The following is a 19,249-nucleotide window of genomic DNA, read 5'->3' as shown; positions in this document are numbered from 1 at the left end:
TGACCAATAGCCGGCAGCGATGTTTTTTGGCAAGGTGTATCGCCTGTGTCTGTGTGAGTTTCGTTTTAGAGAGAGAAATCGAAGCAGAGAGAGAGAGTGAGTGAAAGACCAAGTAAACGAATCACTGAATCAAACAAACACACCCAGTCTCTCACATCTCATCACGCCTATAATATGGTTATCTCTCTCTCTCTTTCACTCTCTGCGTGTGCATGCTTTTCTTCTCCCTTTGCCCTAGATCTTCCTCAAATATTGGTGGTGGGTTCGACAAGATCTTTGAATTGAAGTTGGATTCTCGTGAATATTCGATCTTCTTCGATCCTCTGTGCAGCTGAAACTTTCAGGTATTACTCACTCTGCTTTTAGAGTATTTGAATTACTGCGGGAGAGGGAGAGGGAGAGGCAGCGAGGGGATTCCTGGTTTGGAAGTTTTAGTTTTAGTTGGTGGTGAAGTATAAGGAAAGATAAGTGGCGTAAAGGAGCGAAAGGAATGATTTTGCATTATTTTTGTGTTTTCTTTTTTTGGGTGTTTCGCGAGCTTTCTTGGTAACTGAACAGGGCATGTTGTGGATTGGATATCTAAATGGGATTTTGAATGGTAACCGCGTTGGAATGTGCATTTTGGATTTGAATTTTCGCTGATATTTGGTGCGGATTTATTGAAACTATGAGTGCTCGGATGGGTACGACTTATTAAACCCAAGCATCCGAGTTTTGATGTGTTATTATGCTTCTTTTTCGCTTTTGGGCTACTTCAGAACGTTGAATCGATCCGTCATATTATTATGATGATTGCTTGCTAATTTGGATCTTTAATTACTTTATTTGTTGTTTCTTTATTATATTCTAACTTATTTTCTCCGGAACATTCCTTCCTGATTCCTTTTGGTAAACTAGAAAGGTTTCGAATACCCTGGAAGTCATTAAGTAATGCCTGTGTAGTGCACTGTTTGCAACTGTATATGGAAAACCCCCCCCCCCAAAAAAAAAAAAACATGTCTTGAGTCTTGACACAAACAGCTTGAGGGTGAGTTTTTCTTTTCTATTCTTGTTTCGCCGGTGCCTCTGATCTCTAAACTAGTATTTTAAGGGTTGAGACTTAAGATTAGCGTGTGGGGATTAAACTTCGTCTCCATTTTCATATAGCATCTCTTTTCCATGCTTTTAAGTTTTATTTGGAATATTGCATATAGATTTAACTATGCAGCAATTTGTTTCCTTTGCACACTGGTTCAGTTACAATGGTTTGATAAATATTTTGATATATTTATCTATTAGTTGGAAGAAACAAATAGAAACTGAATCGGATATTTTTATTGTGGATTATTTGGGCCTGAATATGGTTCTAGGACGTTGTTTCTGTGAACATCTGAATCTTTTACTGTCAAAAATTAAAATGCTGCTCTGTTACATATAGTATGCATACCATCTGGATGGGGATGTTAGAATGTAGGATTGAATGGTTACCTGTTTGTTGAGTGCTAGTATATTTACTTGATGTGTTTTCATTTCAGGTTTATCTACATCAATCTGTCAAAGGTTCATTTTAGGCTTTATATATTGGTTTCTTTGTGCTTGAGGATGCTGAATGCCGATATTAGGGAGATCTTTTGGAGGTGATACTGTGATGCCTTTACTTGGATGAAGACCGCACAAGTTTGGCATCTAGGCATTGGAGATTTGCAGATCCTGCATATGTCGCGCCACCGCCCTCCCATGAAGAAACCAATCTGGATAATTATCCTGGTCTTATTTGTGTGCATGTTTTTGATTTGTGCTTACATCTACCCACCCAAAAGCAGTTCAGCCTGTTATGTCTTTTCTTCTAGAGCATGCGATGTTGTTTCTCAGTGGCTTCCACCTGTTCCTGCAAGGGAATACACAGATGCAGAGATTGCATCACAAGTGGTTATTAGGGATATTTTGAGTGCACCATATGTTCCTAAAAATCCAAAAGTTGCCTTCATGTTTCTGACACCTGGTTCCCTTCCATTTGAGAAATTGTGGGATAAGTTTTTTCAAGTAAGGATTTCTTGTCTCTTTTATCTATCAATTTTTTAATACTTTATATCAATTTATGTTTGCTGCTAAATATATTATCCAAGTCAATTTAAGAACAAATAGTTTGTCAATAAGAAGGAAGTTGACGCTAGGCATGGTGACCTGCGTAATTATGAAGATTAATGGCTGACTAATCTATATGTCTATATATAATATAAAATCTCTACGAAACTATGAATAATGTGGTTCACCTTAGACTTGATACAAAGTACATGCCCTCAATCTAGATTGAGTGTAAATTGTGCGACCACCTGTTTCTTACTTTCTTAAATCATTGTGTATTCTATTGACTTATTAATTTTCCTGAAATTTTCTGAGTTCTACGTGACACCTCTAAAACATGTAGTCCCAAACAAGATAGCCATTTAGGTGTGAGGTGTGGATGACATCTTTCCTATTTAAGTGGGTTGTTTCGACTTACGACCACTGAAAACATCATTGCATGATGAACTGACACATGAAGAGTTACTACTATGGAAATTCAGTCTTTGTATTTGAGAATTTTTTTTATTAGAATATGTGGTTAGACAAGCATCAAGTTGTAAGCGGACTCGGGCAATTATTTTCATTCATTGTGGATCTTAAAAATTAGGTGGGAATGATTAGGTGGGGGAGTATATTATGCTTTATTGCACCCTTAGCTGATACTGAGCGAGTCTTTTGCATGAACTTTCTTGGTGGTCTCTCCTTTGATAGAGGCCTAAAGGATGAAGGAAATAAAAGCATAACTTAACTGAAATTTATTAGTGTATCATGTTGAGTGATTAATGGTGGTAGATCTTGGCTTGTTGCATCTTTGTCCAAAGCACGCCTCCTTTTTGAGTAAATTTGTATTAACGGTTCAAGTAATAGAAAAATTGTAAAAGGGGAAACTGGGGGATAATGATGTCAGATGTTGTCCTAGTTGCTTTCCTTTAGTTTGTTTTCATAATTTTCATTTCATCATTGTTGTTTATAAAGCCTATTCATCTTTTGTTTGTGTTTATTGATGTCAAAGAATGCTTTTCTCTTCTTGACAGGGTCATGAAGGGAAATTCTCAGTTTATGTGCATGCATCTAAGACTAGACCAGTTCATGTGAGCCGTTATTTTGTTAATCGGGATATACGCAGTGAACAGGTTCTTAAACTGTCTTATTATTGTTTGTTTGTTTACATTCATCAGTCAATAGTGGTTCCTTGTCTATGTGAAAGTGTGTTCTTTAACATAAATCATAGTTTAATTCTATGTGATATTTCCCCTTGCATTTATTGCGTTTAATCTCTGTTTTGGAAAGGAACTATGAACTTCTTTACTGTTGTCATGATGTCCGTTAAAGAAGCATGCTTTCAATTTTTCCTTTGTGGATATAGATCAAATCCTACTCTGAAAATTTGGGTTATCTTACGTAACCAATGCAACTGCTACATCATTGTTATTTTATTGACCACTTTGGGCTTTTCAAAATTTAAGCTGAATGTACAGTATGACTCTGATTATTATTTTGGATTCTCTAAAGGTACGGGATGAACACAAAAAAACCCTGAGGAATTCAACGCAAATAAGCTAGACATACCATTCGACAAAGCTAATATTTGCATACATCAGATAGTTGTATATATAGTCAAAACTATACAGTGGCACACAACTGCAAAACCTATGTAGAAGAATAAAAAAAATTACACCAGTTAATTGATCAGTAATGAAACTTAACAAACTGTTTATAAATAAAATACTGTTTGCAGTGTGGGTTTTATTAATGATAAAGTCATGAAATAATAATCCTTAAATTGATGTTTCTTCTATATATAGAAATACTCTCAAAATTACACTTTTAGAGTACCCAAGTCCCTGTGAAATTGACATTTTTGTTGGAAATTGTTTATTGAAATTTTACTGTGAATGCAATTTCTGATTATTGCACATATTGTTTCACAAATGATTGTAATCAGTGCTTCTGTGACTTTAGGGGGAATATCTTTTCTTAATGATATGTTTATAATCTCTGAAAATATTATACTGTTTTAATCTCTGTTCTGGCCTAACAAATTTGCCTGGGGTTGAACATTTGCTTTCATTGGTTTGTCTGGACCCTTGTTATATTATGTTGCTATTAGGTGATCTCCCACTCCTAATTATGCTGTTATGTTCAGCTCTTTCCATTCTGGTTGTCAAGATAATAGTGATCCAAATTATTTTCAGTTGGTTTATGATCTGTGGTTATCTAATGAGCAGCCAAAGTGATCACTTGTAATGTTACAGGTGATCTGGGGTAAGATTTCAATGGTTGATGCAGAGAGACGGCTATTGGCAAATGCTTTACAAGATCCTGATAATCAGCAATTTGTTTTACTCTCTGATAGGTGAATGGCTATGAGATTGTTAACTTGAATTGCTCTCATTACTGATTAATTAAGTGGTTTAATTTTTTGAATCTTCTACATTGGTTTTGCAGTTGTGTGCCACTGTATAGTTTTGACTATATATACAACCATCTGATGTTAACAAATATTAGCTTTGTTGACTGGTATGTCAATTTTTATGGTGAATTCCTCATTGTTTTTGTGTGTGTTGGTAGTTTTCTGGTCTGATCTCACATCCTCTTGCACCATTGTTTCCTTTGTCTTTTCAGTTTTAAGGATCCTGGGCCCCATGGCAATGGTAGGTATTCGGAACATATGTTACCTGAAGTTGAGGTGAAGAATTTCAGAAAGGGTGCACAGGTACATCTTGATCTTGAATACTTCGAGTACGATGTGTCAACTCTGTAGAAACTTCATCTGCTTTTAATAGAAGTTGGTTTGAATGTACTCTTGATTCCTCTAGCTTCATAAATGTTTAAATTTGATCTTTAAAAATAGACAATATTTCTTCTTCTTCTTCTTCTCCTTTTTTTTTTTTGGAAATGATTCAATTTTGTCCTCTGGTAATCCATGCAAAATTTAATATCAAAATTGACAATTTTCTAAGGCAATATTTATGTACTTGATATTATTAACAGATTTTGATGTTCAAGTCAACATATGGTTTAATTTAGTATTAAGTTTTAGATCAATTATAAAACAGGCAAAATAGAACATTTTTAAAAACTGAGGAAAAAATTGTCTGTTTCTAAACTAGGGGGACGAATTTGAATCTTATATGAAACCAAAGGAATGAAAGTGTATGAATCATAAAAATATGAAGCTAATGTGACATTTGAACGTAAATTGAGTGTTTTACATCTTCATAACACAGACCAATCATGAGACGATTGTCATATAACTAATGAGAACAGAGTTTACATGTTGCATGATTAGGTCATATAAGGTCTGGAAATACATTCTTGATAACCAAAATGAACTCCATTGGTGTTGCCTGGACCATGTTCTGTTTTTACTTCTTATATAACCTAAATGACATCCTACTGGGCTACTGACGATTATGTATCACCTAACCCATTTACTCATTGCATTTGTTCTTTTATAGTCCAACACTCTAAACCTTAGCGATGAAGGTAAATTCACCATTTAATATATAGCTCGTTGAAATATGTCACGCCTTCTAACATGCCTACTTCTCGTTATTTAAAATTTTCTGCAGTGGTTCTCAATGAAGAGACAGCATGCTATTATAGTTATGGCTGACAATCTGTATTACTCAAAATTCCGTGATTACTGCAAGGTGAAGTTGTCATTGATATTTTTTACTTTTAGTATTTATTCTTTAATTTATTTTGAAATCCTAGTGTCATTGCATGAAGTGTTTGCTTTTGTTCGATATTTCAATAAAAATTGTTCATTAGCCTTTATAAATTAAGCTTATGTATTGAAGTGGTCCTTGACATGATACCAATGTCTTTAAAGCCATATAAGTAGGAATTTGATCTTTGTTTACCTCTATTCTCGTGGTTAACTTAAGTTTCATGAGCAATATGATAAGATGTGCTTTAGATCAAGCACTACGGGTTCTTGTGGACCTGTATTAGAGATAATAACAAAATTATGTATGGGTCTTCTCTTGATAGCTTTAAGCTCTTGAGTTGAAGCGATCTTCATTATTTTTTTAATGACTAAGTATATTAGCTCACATGAAAATTCTCTCTCCATTGTGTTCCATGTTCATGGTTAACATTAGTTTAACTAATGGTGTAAAGTTCTTGATAATGGCAGCCTGGTCTGGAAGGGAAGAATTGTATTGCTGATGAACATTACATGCCAACCTTCTTCAATGTGAGAATTTCACCTAATATACTGAACAATTCTTTGTGCTTGACCGTTCTCAACCTCTCACCTAGCTTGCATCTATTTCAGATCGTTGATCCTGGCGGAATTGCAAACTGGTCAATAACTCATGTGGACTGGTCTGAGAGAAAATGGCATCCAAAATCATACAGGGCACACGATGTTACGTACGAGCTTTTGAAGAATATTACGGTACAGTTGTGCCATAACCCTTTTTATGAATTAATTATTGATATGTTTTGCCAAGTGTTGTGTATATTTTGGCTCCTTCATTTCCAATCTCAGTATGTTATCCTGTACAGTTTCCCTGAATTAATTATTGATATGTTCTGCCGTATTCATGACAATCATTTATTTTCTTTGCAGTCCATTGATGTGAGTGTGCATGTTACCAGTGACGCCAAGGTAATCTTAACGTAAAGCCCTCATCTGGTCTTGTTCATTCAAACTGGCAATTTAATGATATGTTTTTTCTACCTGCTTCTTCAGAAAGAAGTACAGAGTTGGCCTTGCTTATGGAATGGGATTCAGAAGCCATGTTACCTATTTGCTAGAAAGTTCACTCCTGAAACACTGGACAGCTTGTTGCTAATTTTTTCCAATTATTCCACACCTTGAGCCACACCTATTCTTGACTCAATTCTTTCATCGGTTCTACCAATTGTTGCTCCTTTCGGCCCTCTTGTCCCGTTGTCATCTTGGTTTCTCATATAGCAACATTATTGATAAGTTGTAAATTACAGCCATTGTTGAGGCTTGAAATTGAATGCGGCCTGTCAAAGCCTCAGATATATATGTATAGGGTGCAAGAGAAAATGGCATATTGGCATTGCAGTTAATTTGGAGAGGAAGCTAATGGAGTGAGTTTGCTTCCTTGGAGATAGATGGCCCCTTCTCTTCTGGGTTTTCAACGTTTCTGATTACATGACAAATTTTTGGGAGAAATCATGTCAGCTCATTTTATGGTTGTTGATGTTGATCTTTTTTGTACAATTTGGGACATTGTTGAGATGAAAATACCAAGGGCTACTACACTTTGCTCCTGCTGGAATTCTTTGCGTCCAACTGATTTGAACTTTTGTCTTGGCACCTACTTTCTGACTGGGGATTTTATATTTTTTTATTGAAACTATGCACAATTTGAAATGGCAATATGGAGATGCTTAGTAAGAATAGGATTCTCAGTTTGTGAATTTGATTTGAGTTATTGAGCCCCATTTGTTATGGGGGAAAATCCCATATAAATAAATATTAAAAAACAGTGATTGAGATTAAAGGTGTGCATTGAATTCATATTGTTTTTAATCTCCTGAATTTCAAAAATAATTTACAAGGAAGAGTTTCAGAAGTTTCGAAGCTATAAATGACATTTTTTTATTACCAGGAGTTACAAATGACGTGAGGTTTGAACAAATAATTTGTCGTCCTAAATTTGTAATCGGCCAAGCCCAAAACATTGTAATTATTTAAGCATGAATATGTAAGCTCTCAATATCTCAGTGGAAATAATTTTTATTCTTGCCGGAACTTCTTATACTGAAAAAAATAAAAACGTATGAGCTCGTACAATATCGGCCTGTTACTGATGGTGGTCAAGACTGAAAATGTGATTCAGATTTAAGAGATGCAGGCCTCAATAAAAGTGAGACCCGGTGTGAAATCATGGGCCAAATGAACGGCCCATTAAGCACGAAGATCTATTTGTGTTTTTTTTTTTTGTTTTTATGCTCTCTAAGAAACTATTGAAAAGAAGCGAGGTTTTTCACATCTTTCTTTCTTTCTTTTGGCCAATAGGTTTTTCATATCTATCAAGGTATGTGATTATGAACAATTCACAATATTAACAAGATTAAATAAGAAAAAAAACTGAAACTTTCAATCTTTTTTTTATCTTTTGAGTTTAATTTTTATCAATTTAGTCTCTTAAACTTAACTTATCCCATTAATTTTTTAAATTTTAAAAAATAAATTGACTCTAAAATTTGTATAATGTGTAAATTATATTAATTACTTGACTTGCCTATATAGCTAAATGAGAACAAATTAGCTTTCAAATTTGATTAATTTTTATCAATATAATCCTTTATGTAGCATTTTGTTCTTTTATTTAAAAAAATTATGAATTTTTTTTACCTAAATAATTACACTTCTTTTAGTTAATTTACATGGCTAACATCAATATTCCTTCATTCATGTCAATATATTTTAATAATATTATTTTCTCTTTAAATAATAAAAACTAAATCGATAATTAAAATAAATTTGAGAGACTAAATTGATAATTAAGAGAAATTTAAGAGGCTAAAAGTTCCACTATCTCATAAAATAAAATAAAAATTCAATCATCTCCCATTCTGGAGGACTACTAGTCCAAGCAAGGCTAAGGTTTCAAACACATAATTTTTAAACCTTGTTAAAATCAAACTGAAACTAAAAGTTGAACTAACCCATTGTAAAAATTTAATATCTTGCTTAGATAAAAGAAAAGAAAGAATTTGATATCTTGCAGTGAAATCAAGCATTAAAACGAATAAGCTAACAAGTCATTACCTTTTTTTTTTTGTTATCACATTTATAAAATGAAATCAAATGAGAACTACACCTAATAAATTTCAATGCTTTAAATGTCATGGATGAAGGTTTTTTTTTTTAGAAAAAATTAACTCACCTTTTTTTATAAATTACTTTACATAAACAGATAGATTATTAATTATTTTAAAAAATTATCATTTTTAATTTTCCATGAGCATGATAAGAGGTTCTATATATTTGGAAAATATAACTGTTTTTAAAAATGATGCATTCAATATGGATACATTTTTAAAAAAAATCAATATAAATGATTCAATTATCTTATATTAACTCTGATGAAGTAATTTAGAAGTTACTTAAAGGGAGAATATCAATAAAGGACTCAACAAAAGCAATTTAATTTTATAAAGGATTGCTAACAAATAAACATTAACAATTGACAAGTAGGGTTTTTATTTTAACAAGTATTCAATTTATTTAAATCCTTATTAAGTATTAAATTCTTTCAAAAGTTCTTCATTGATATTCACCCTACTTGTATATAGAATTGCAAAGGGTATTAATTTTGATTCCAAAGTCGCTGCCCAACAGGCTCATTAGAAGGGGCTCTGATCTGAATTCAATAAATGTCTCAAATCCTCTTGTCTAATGAGTATCCCATGTGATGTTATAGATATTATCAATTCAATCTAATGGCTACCGAAAATGTAGACACAAGATACATTATACACTAAATCGCAACTCTATCTTTTGTTGTGTCATAATCATACACACACACCCCCCTCAATCCAATTGTTCATGTGGTTCTGGGGAAATAGTTAAAATACATCTTTATAAAATTGTATTTTTACTCACTGTTTCATTGAGCTTTGAGCCTGAATTTTCAAGCGTTGTTAAAATCCGATGACTGCAGCGTCACACTAGTCAGAAGATTTCAGACACTCATGTAATCTAATTGTGATTGGAATAGAGAGTGGTGTAGTGAAATGTTGCGGACTACTATGTCAGAAAATCAATCAGCATTCACTTTGCTGCTGCTTGTCTGTTTGTGTGTCGTACCACGTTGGGATTTTAATAAACGGCGGCCCGTTTTACATTTGACAATCTGAATATCTTTGCCGATATGCAACGTTTTATATAAAGTCAATAATTCAAGCTAACACGTTAATTTAAATTTGTTCGAAAAAAATTAAAATTAAATTTAATTATGTAAATTTTTTTAAAAGGATAAAATATTTTAAACTTCATTTAAATAAACTGACCCGAATTGAATTCATTTCGAATAAGTTTAATAGCTGAAATTTTTAACTTTATATTTAATTATGTAAATTTTTTTAAAAGGATAAAATATTTTAAACTTCATTTAAATAAACTAACCCGAATTAAATTCAATTTGAATAAGTTTAATAGCTAAAATTTTTAACTTTATATAAATATAAAGTTAATAATTTTGGCTAAGTCTCAACAGTCACTTGAACTTGATCGAAAAAAGTTAAAGTCAGACTGAACTATATGAATTTTTTTAAAAAAATAGAATATTTTAAACTCGATTTGAATTAAGCCTGACCCAAATAAACTTAATCCACCTGAATTACCGGATCTAGTTTTATAACATAATTCATATTTTATTAAACTCTTTTAATTATGTTTTATGTGCATATGAAACCCAAAGTGAGTTTCTTGCCCCACCTCTCTCTCGGTTCACAAGTTGACCAAAACTATCTTCAACGTATTTTAAGTTTCTTTTAACATTTTATTGTGTCTTAATCGTCACGAAGTGTTTTTATTTTTAATATTTTTTTAATGGAATTGACCAAAACTTGGTTATTTAATTTAGAATTATATATGTGTGGCCATGAAAGGAGGGCCAACTTCTAATTTTGTCTCAATTAAGCTAGCTCTTGTGCATAGCCATGTGCCAATTTGTAACATTATTTTATTTGAGTTAATTACTAAATTATTATATATTTTTTTGAACAAATACTTAATTATTGTATTTGATACTCGTCATTACACGTTATCTTTGACAATATTTAAACGAATCCTTTGCACCAAATACTTTTTTTAAAGATAAATTCTGAAAACTCCTTTATTTTATCTCATAAGTCACTTTCATTGGTTATTTGGTTTCACACTTCACACTCTCAATGTGATTGAAAATGATTTTTTTAAAATATAAAAATTATAATATCAATTATATAATTCTAATTATTATTCAATATTTGTTGTTATTTTTTAGAATTTAAATATGATAATTACCTACGTATAACAAGCTGGTATAGGTACGTCCATATCACAATATATATTACTCTCTCCGTTAAAAAATATAAAACATTTTTTAAAGAATTAGATATTTAAAAATATAAGATATTTTAGTTATTCAAGGTGTAATTATTATCTTTTTTTTAAAAGAGTTCTCATTGATGAATATGAATGCCTTTATATTTATTATAGAATATTTAATAAGGATAAATATAAAAAGATGAATTTAGTTTAAAAGTAGATAATTACTTTATTGAAATGGTAAAATTCAGTTAAAAATGCGTTATATTTTTTAACAAAAGGAGTAAAATTTTTGAAATTTTAGAAAATAGGTGCAGAAATATAGAATTATTAATATATATATATATATATATAAAACAAATATTAACTCTTTAAAAGAAAAGGGGCATTATAAGATATTTTAAAATCATAATATAAAAGGCCAAAAAGCTTTATACGCATGCAAATTCATACAAATCTGTCGCAGCAATTATGACAGATTTGCGGCAGAACATCTAATGAAAACCCTTCGGTTATAAATTCGTCACAATTTTTTTAACAAAAAAAAAATTCACAAATCCATAAAAAATTGACAATGAAATTTGAAATCGAATAATTTGTCATATATCATTCCAAAATCTAAATATGCCGAAAATCTGTAAACACATCTCAAAATTCATGGCAAATTTACTTTTAATTTTTTTTTTGTAATATGAATAAAATATTTAAATAACTTACAAATGAAATTTCGGCCCTTCCTTCTCGACATGAAAGACGTTATTGGATAAATGTTTGAAATCTAAGCTTCAAGCATTTCGCCAGTTGCCAAGTTGAGGTCAAAGCATTTTTATGCAGTTATTGATCAAGTTGATTGAAGCATTAATTGTTGAAGCACTTTATCAAGTTGAGGTTTAAAAGTAAAATATCATAAAGTCCTCATTATAAAGTCAAATATTATTAAAGCCATTTTTCTTATTTTGGCTCCGTCATCTCAAAATGAAATGTGAAACCTCTCCATTTTTTGTTATCATAATTTTTCATCGGCTTTCCATAATTACGACCATTGACATATATGACTATACATTAAATGAATTTGTTTTATTCATAGATTTAAAATAAATGTTATGATTAGGGAAGTAGAGAAAAGAATATGATAAAAAAATGGAGAGGTTCCATGTGTCCCTCAGAATGCAGGGTGGTGGTAATGTGAATAAAAAATTATAAATTTAGCAGATATGTTTTAGTATTTTATATTCATCTCCTTGAACTTTTTAACTATTTACCCTTAAAGTTTTAATATTTTGCACCTCTCATCTACATGTCTTGGCTCCACCGCGTAGTGTGCCAATCTCTGTTTTTTCATGGGTGTTTTAGCGTAAATGATTTTTTCTTATCATTAACTTGTAGATAAAATGAGCGATGTACATGTTCTGAAATTTTGCAACCATGGAACGGTAAATTCTTGTATTTTTTTTTCCTTATGATTTTTCAGAGAAAAATAATAATAACGGAAGCCTTATAGGACTTAGCATTGTAGAATCAATTATAATCTGGCCGGTTACCAACTATTCTGACTCATTAGAATGATTTAAAAGCTATTTCTAATTTCTAACTTTTCTTCATGAGTTGTGATTTAAAAAAATAAATTCTGCAACTAATTAAATTTTCGAATTTGACGCATCAGTTTCACATTAGTTCAAGCCTATTAATTGTAAAATTATAAATTGGATACAACATACACTAGCACCTTAATAAATTATAAAACACTTTTTTTAAAAAAATTCATTATCACAAAATGTAAGACATTTTCATAAAAATTTTGTTATTAATGATGCTTTTTTAATATTGAAATTTTCATTATATTATCTCTTTAATATTTTTTCATAAATAGAGTATTAAATAAAGGATATTCCTAGAAGTTTATATTTTTATCTTAAAAAAATAAATTTAATGAATTTTATTATTATATGTGATTTTATTTAAAAGTGTTTTATAAATTGAGATGGAAAGAGTAACATATTTGCCTTTCAAGTTCAGTTTTCATTATTACAGTACTATTACACTTATTCAAATTTTTTAATTATATTTCTTTCTAAAGGTATTAACTAATATCTATATTTAGTTTCGTGAATATGGAAGATCACATTATACAATAAAATTGGCTCTAGTAAAATTGAAAACTCCTAAAATTGGCAAATCAAATTCACAACGAGTCTGCTGCTGAAGCCGAATAGATTATTTGATGATGAGTTAAAATACTAATTAATCTAACAACGTCTAATTAATTATTTAATTAATGCATGGAGTGGATATTAGATACGACAAATGAACACAGCAAAAATTGCAAGCGACGCCAGAACTGCCTCTTAATAAAGTACTAAGATGCGAGCTTGCCCAACTATATAGAACTAAATTTATGCTATTAAAATTATTTTTTTAATTATATCATGAAGTAAATAACTCATAAGTGAGAACATTATTTTTTAACTTTAGGACTGCAATTCAGATCAGAGGTCACGTTCGGTTTAGTTAGCATCAGATAGAGTGGGAAAAATTTTTAAAAAATTAACAGTAATATGCTGAATTGCTGATTGGATAAAAAGTTTTAAGAATTACTTTGTAATTTTTTTATAAAATTAAAAAAAGGAATATTTGAATCATTTGATAAATCATAGATGGCTATGGGATCAAGCTGTTACCAAGCCTCTCTAAATGTGATTGTCACGTTCATTTTAAGATGATAAATAAATATTTTCAGAAAGAAAATAAAGGGATGACTAAATTGCCTTTACAATTAAAATTATATATATAATAAAAATATTATTTAAACCCTTCCTTTGGCGTAGACATAGGGGAAGTCACGTTTTCACTGAAAGGGCCCATCCAGTGTCTGTTTATTAGTATTACAAAAAACATAGACATCAATCAAGATAAATCTAGCAAAAGGAGCCAGTCCCTCATAACTTGGCAAATTAAGATTTGAATTTCTAATAGATGATATGCTCACATTTAGTGCCTAATAAGTCTCAAACATGATTGTTTATAATAGAAGAATACTTATAGGTAACCAAAAAAAAAAAAAGACAGTCATGTGGTGCTTGGATCAGTTAAGGAATCAGAGTTGATCCAATTTAAGTGTTTAACTAGAGATTTCATGTTCAAGTCCTAGTTATGCTGAATGAATTAATCTAGCTAGTTTATTTAAAGACATGAAATACTGGAGCTCATTAACAGGAGAAAAAAAAGCATCCCAGTTCTGCCTGCCGGCTTGAGGCTAGCTGAAGGACATTAATAAGTGTGAAAATGTACATAAAGGTCCCAAGAGCCGTATTCTCATTACAAATTCATCCTAATTAAACTAAATTAAACCCAAAAATGTCACAATAATAATACAAGTCCCACCAACCGGTAGAATGATTGAAAAGGACTCGATTTTTTTAAGGCAGGCTGAGGTTCAAATATTGTAAACGAACACGAAAGACTTGCTCTAATTTAACCTAATGATACTAAGCTTAAATTTAACTCAATTAACATATAGATGTATCTGGCCAAAAAAATAATTTAGATTTTTTTCATTGCTCACATTGTTCTTTTGAGCCAATAATCCTATTCAAAACAGAGATTTAACCATTTGTTTATATATCCAATATGTTCTTGATAAACTTAAAGACAGATTTTGAACATTTCAACGATTTGTTTTATGCCTTACACGGAGTTTAAGATAAGTTACATTAATTATTTATGCCTAACTAATTTATGAATATTGTGGCTTTTAAAAATATTATGTTATAAGAGTATATGAATTGAATTTAGATATTTAATGTCTAATACTAATATCGACTAAATTAAATTCAGGCCTCATTAGATTTAAATAAGATAGGAGTCTTTCAAAGTGATAAGTGTAACTTGTAGCTTAATATTACTTCTTCTATTAAAACATATAAAACATTTTTTGAGAGTTAAATTTTTAAAAATATAAAGCATTTTTTAGTATTTTTAAAGTATAATTAATATGTTTTTTAAATACTCATAGTAAATAATTACTTTATATTTATTTTAAAGGAATACATCTTATCAAATAATGATAAAATATAAAGATAATATTAATTTGAAGATAAATAATTACTTTATTTAAAGGCAAAATTTAATTAACAATACTTTAATTTTTTAACATAAGAAGTATGAGATTTATTAATTTCCCCGTCCATTAACCTAAACTCAACATAATCACGTGTGGTGGCCGCAGCCTGAAGCCTACATACACTAGCTAAATTTTTAAACCCATGTGTGTGTATATATAACGCCACTTGTCGAGTAGATTATAGAGCAAGCATGCATTGACTTGCTCCGTTTTTCAACCATGACAACAAACCAGAAAAAAAGGCACTTCAAGTATATAATTGGTGGGGTTGGGATACCTATCTTGTGGCCTTTTCTTTATCTTAATGTTTGGATTCATTCTTTTATATATAAATATCTCACTCTTCAAATATCCTCTCACACATCTCTCTCATTCAAACCCAAATCATCCGTTCATTGAGATCTTAACTTCATTACTATGGGAGGCTGCGTCTCTTCTTGTAGATCGTCGTCTTCGTCGTCAACGACTGCGTTTAAGAACGTCCGTGTCGTTCATCTCAACGGCTACGTGGAGGACTTTCTCGAGCCGGTTTCAGTGAGGCAACTCACTGGCGATCCTCCGAAGCACTTCGTATGTACGACGCTTCAGCTTCTGTCGCCGTCGAATTCGACGACGCCGTTGAAGGCAGACGCGAAGCTCCGGCCAGGGGAGGTCTACTTTAAGCTACCGTGCTCCGTCCTACAGGCTGATGTTTCTCCGGTTGACTTGGCCTCACTCGCCAAGCGGCTCACCGCCATAGCTAAAACCACGAGCACTATCGTGAACCGAGCCGAGGAGGACGAAAATCAGCCGCGGCTCGGTCGCGTCCCTCTGTCGAGCCACCTTGCGTTGAGCCACAGAGATAGGGTTTCAGTGTCGGCTTGTGGATTACAAGGTGGAAGAAGAAGAGGAGGAGGAAAAAGAAGCCTTTATGGTCATGGAGTTCAGCCATGGAAACCAATCTTAGATCCGATCGGAGAAAGCTCGTTCGGCTCGAGATGTAGTGAGTGATAAGGTGAATCTACACGACGATGAAAATTTGATTTGTTAAGTTTCGTTATATGTATATTTTTGTCACGATGATGATCTTCAGATTCAGAAATCGTTGTCTTTGAACATAGATGAGAATTGAAGTTGTTGAATTTCGAAGACTTTTTCTGGTACTACTTTATACGACTCCTTGTTTCTCGGTTCATTATCAACCTACGTAGAACAAAAATACACGTTTCGTTTAATTATTTGAAGGATTTTTTCTCTCTCACTCACGTAACCAGCTTTGAATTTCTGATTATCATATAAAACATTGAGTTATTTAATTCCTAAGACTTGTCTGAGTTGTATACTTTTAGCTTCTAGTTTCATAAGTTACATGTATTTCTCTCTAAAATTTAAAAGATGTGTGACAATAGATTTTCTCGACAAAAAATATAAATAATAGATCCATACATATTTTGAGGAAACTATTATCATATTTATTATTTATAACTTATAGAGAATATTAATTTTGAAGGTGTGAAGTAATTAAATTCAATTTATGATTTTAACATAAGTTAAAATAAATGCTAAATATAATGTATATAAATTTCGTAATAGGTTATATACTTGCAGTTAAAAAAGGCTCTTCATTCTTATTTATAAGACAGTTTTTTAAAAAAATTTATGTTGTTATTTTAGAGAAAATGATAATAAAATCCTTTCAAATTATATAAATGACAATTTGATCTCTCGAAATGTTATAATTTCACTGAAATCTTTCACGTCAATAAATTTTAAATTGAAAAAATTATTTTATTATTATTGATAAGTTGTAATTTCTTATTCAATTCTTGTAATTATTCTTTGAATAAAACTTATTATTTCTTAAATAAAAATTGTAATTGAAACTTGTTATTTTAAGAATTTATTTTTTAATAACAAAAATTACACTTGATAAATTATGATTTTTTATCCAACTCTTGCAATTAATAGAACAAAAATTATTATTCCTTAAGTAAAATTTGTGATTGAGGATTTTTATTTTGAAAAAAAAAATTACACTTGATAAGTTGTGATTTTTTGTTTAACTCTTATAATTCACAAAATAAAATTTTTTATTTATTAAACAAAATTGTGATTGGGCCGGGCTTGTTATTTTCAATAAGAGTAAAATTATCCTTTTATTTTAAAATTTATTGACACAAAAATTTTTAAAAATTTCATTGAAGTTATAACATTTTAAGATATTAAATTATCATTTATATAATTCAAAAAGATTTTATTGTAATCTTCCCTTATTTATGAGCCATTTTGCAAAGTTTGCTAAACAATTAATCTTGTTTCTAATAATCCGTTTCGATGGTGAGAAAGGTGCTCGGCGTCATTGAAGCCAAAATATAGGAAAATGGTGTGAAAGGTCCAAAATACCCATGGCATCTTCATCTTATTTTTCCTTCTGTTGGATCTGCCCTATGCGACCATAGAGGATTGTGTGCCATTATATTAAGACTCTCTCATTTGTTCGTCCAGACTCTTTTATCTGCGAGTTCGTCATTTCTTTAATTTATAGATGATTTATGGCCTATTATTACACTTCATTATCTTTTGGGTTTGTACATATGTTGATTTTCGAAATTTTATTACAAACTATTTTGGGAGAATGACCATTAGGTCCCAAAATATTGAATTAATATCAGTTAAATTTCAAACAAATTTTTTTAAAAAAATAAGTTAAAAATATTGGTCCAAATTATTATGAATGTAGGAGTTTTAATTGTAAATAAGTATTTAAATATTAAATATAATTTTTAGACTGTAGCAGAAAATTTTATTTGTTGTAACTACTTGAATTGATATTTAAAATTTATTTTGTAAAAAAAATTTAATTTTTTAAGAATTTAACTATCAATAATTCATTCTTTAAAGACTTAATTGTCATTCTTCTTTTTTTTTTCCCCTCAGCTAGGGAGATACATGGAGGGGTTGAATATTGGGATATTTTGGGTACTCTATTCTTTTTTTATTTCATTGTTTTTTAAAATATATCATTCCATTTTTTACCTTCTCTTACTTACCAAACGTGCCATATGGAAAAAGATTGTCCCCTGATCTCATCCCTCCTGCACTCCTCCAACATTAACTATTCTAGTGACAACAATGCCACCTTTCTCGTTTAGAAAATGTTATGAGTTGTGAGTCTGGCATAAGCAAGTTTGTGTGTGTCTTTTTATCCTTTTTAATGAAAATGATTAGATTAGGGGTGATATTTTTTAAAATAAACAAGTGACATATAATTAGTAAATGTATATCTTAGATGTAAAAGCCCAAATAAATTGCAGTTTTGTAGTGTATTTTAGTGAAGTAGGAAGTATTTATAAGAGAAGCGTTGTAGTTAGAATATTTTTATTTTCCCTTTCTTTTCTTTATTTCCCATGCTTTCCGATCAAAATTCAAAACACATTCATCCTAATAATGAACGGCCTTAAATTTGTTTGTTTGTTTGCTTGTGTATGTTCAGTGGCAGAGCCAAGACCCGGAGCTAAGAGGTGCAGGATAATTTAATAAAAAATTAATATTTTTTAAAAATAATAATTATATTATAAGACTAAAATTACAATAACATAAATAGATTGATTATCATTTTTTTCTTAAAAATTATATTGAACAAGTTAATATGATCTATGTAAATATGCTTTTTATATCATAGGTAAATCATTAAATTATTTTATATCTAATAAATTTTTGAATTCAAATTTTTTTTTTAGTTAAGAAGGTGCAAAATGTCAAGAGTAAGAGGTGCATAATTGCAAAATTTACATATCATATTTCTAATATTTTTTAAGTGAGGGGGTGCATTTGCCCCCCCACTATCATGTAGTTTTGCCAATATGTATGTTCCAACAATTATGCAAATTAAAGTGATTTTTTGTCGAACATGCGTATGCTATATATTTTTCAGTTTCTTTTCAATTCTTTTTCACCTATGGTAGTCTTGCAGGCATGTCTAGTGGTGGAGCCAGGATCTTAAGTCAGGAGAGGCAAAACCAAGATTTTGGTACAAGGAAAACCTTTCTGTTGCTTTCAAATACATTATTTAT

At 30.7% G+C, this 19,249-nt stretch overlaps 2 protein-coding genes across 2 annotated transcripts; both read left to right on the top strand.

The window, feature by feature from the left end:
- LOC129320745 (glycosyltransferase BC10-like) lies at positions 1 to 7,313 on the top strand. The gene is made up of 11 exons (XM_054966325.1): positions 1 to 344; positions 1,515 to 2,022; positions 3,081 to 3,179; positions 4,302 to 4,402; positions 4,495 to 4,566; positions 4,672 to 4,762; positions 5,622 to 5,702; positions 6,191 to 6,250; positions 6,332 to 6,454; positions 6,629 to 6,667; positions 6,752 to 7,313. Exons 2-11 carry the CDS (start codon positions 1,642 to 1,644, stop codon positions 6,878 to 6,880), a joined length of 1,176 nt encoding a protein of 391 aa, XP_054822300.1. The 5' UTR covers positions 1 to 344; positions 1,515 to 1,641; the 3' UTR covers positions 6,881 to 7,313.
- Positions 7,314 to 15,472: 8,159 nt separating this feature from the next.
- Positions 15,473 to 16,342, top strand: LOC129319231 (uncharacterized). Its single transcript, XM_054964232.1, has one exon. The coding sequence runs from the start codon at positions 15,615 to 15,617 to the stop codon at positions 16,185 to 16,187; it is 573 nt and encodes a 190-aa protein (XP_054820207.1). The 5' UTR covers positions 15,473 to 15,614; the 3' UTR covers positions 16,188 to 16,342.
- The last annotated feature ends 2,907 nt before the right edge of the window (positions 16,343 to 19,249 follow it).

This window comes from Prosopis cineraria, unplaced genomic scaffold (genome assembly GCF_029017545.1).
Source record: "Prosopis cineraria cultivar Desert tree isolate PC_DT_omini unplaced genomic scaffold, ASM2901754v1 PC9, whole genome shotgun sequence".
Classification (NCBI taxonomy): Eukaryota; Viridiplantae; Streptophyta; class Magnoliopsida; order Fabales; family Fabaceae; genus Prosopis; species Prosopis cineraria.
Note: the sequence above shows the minus strand (reverse complement) of the source record. Positions and strands in the feature narration are given on the sequence as shown.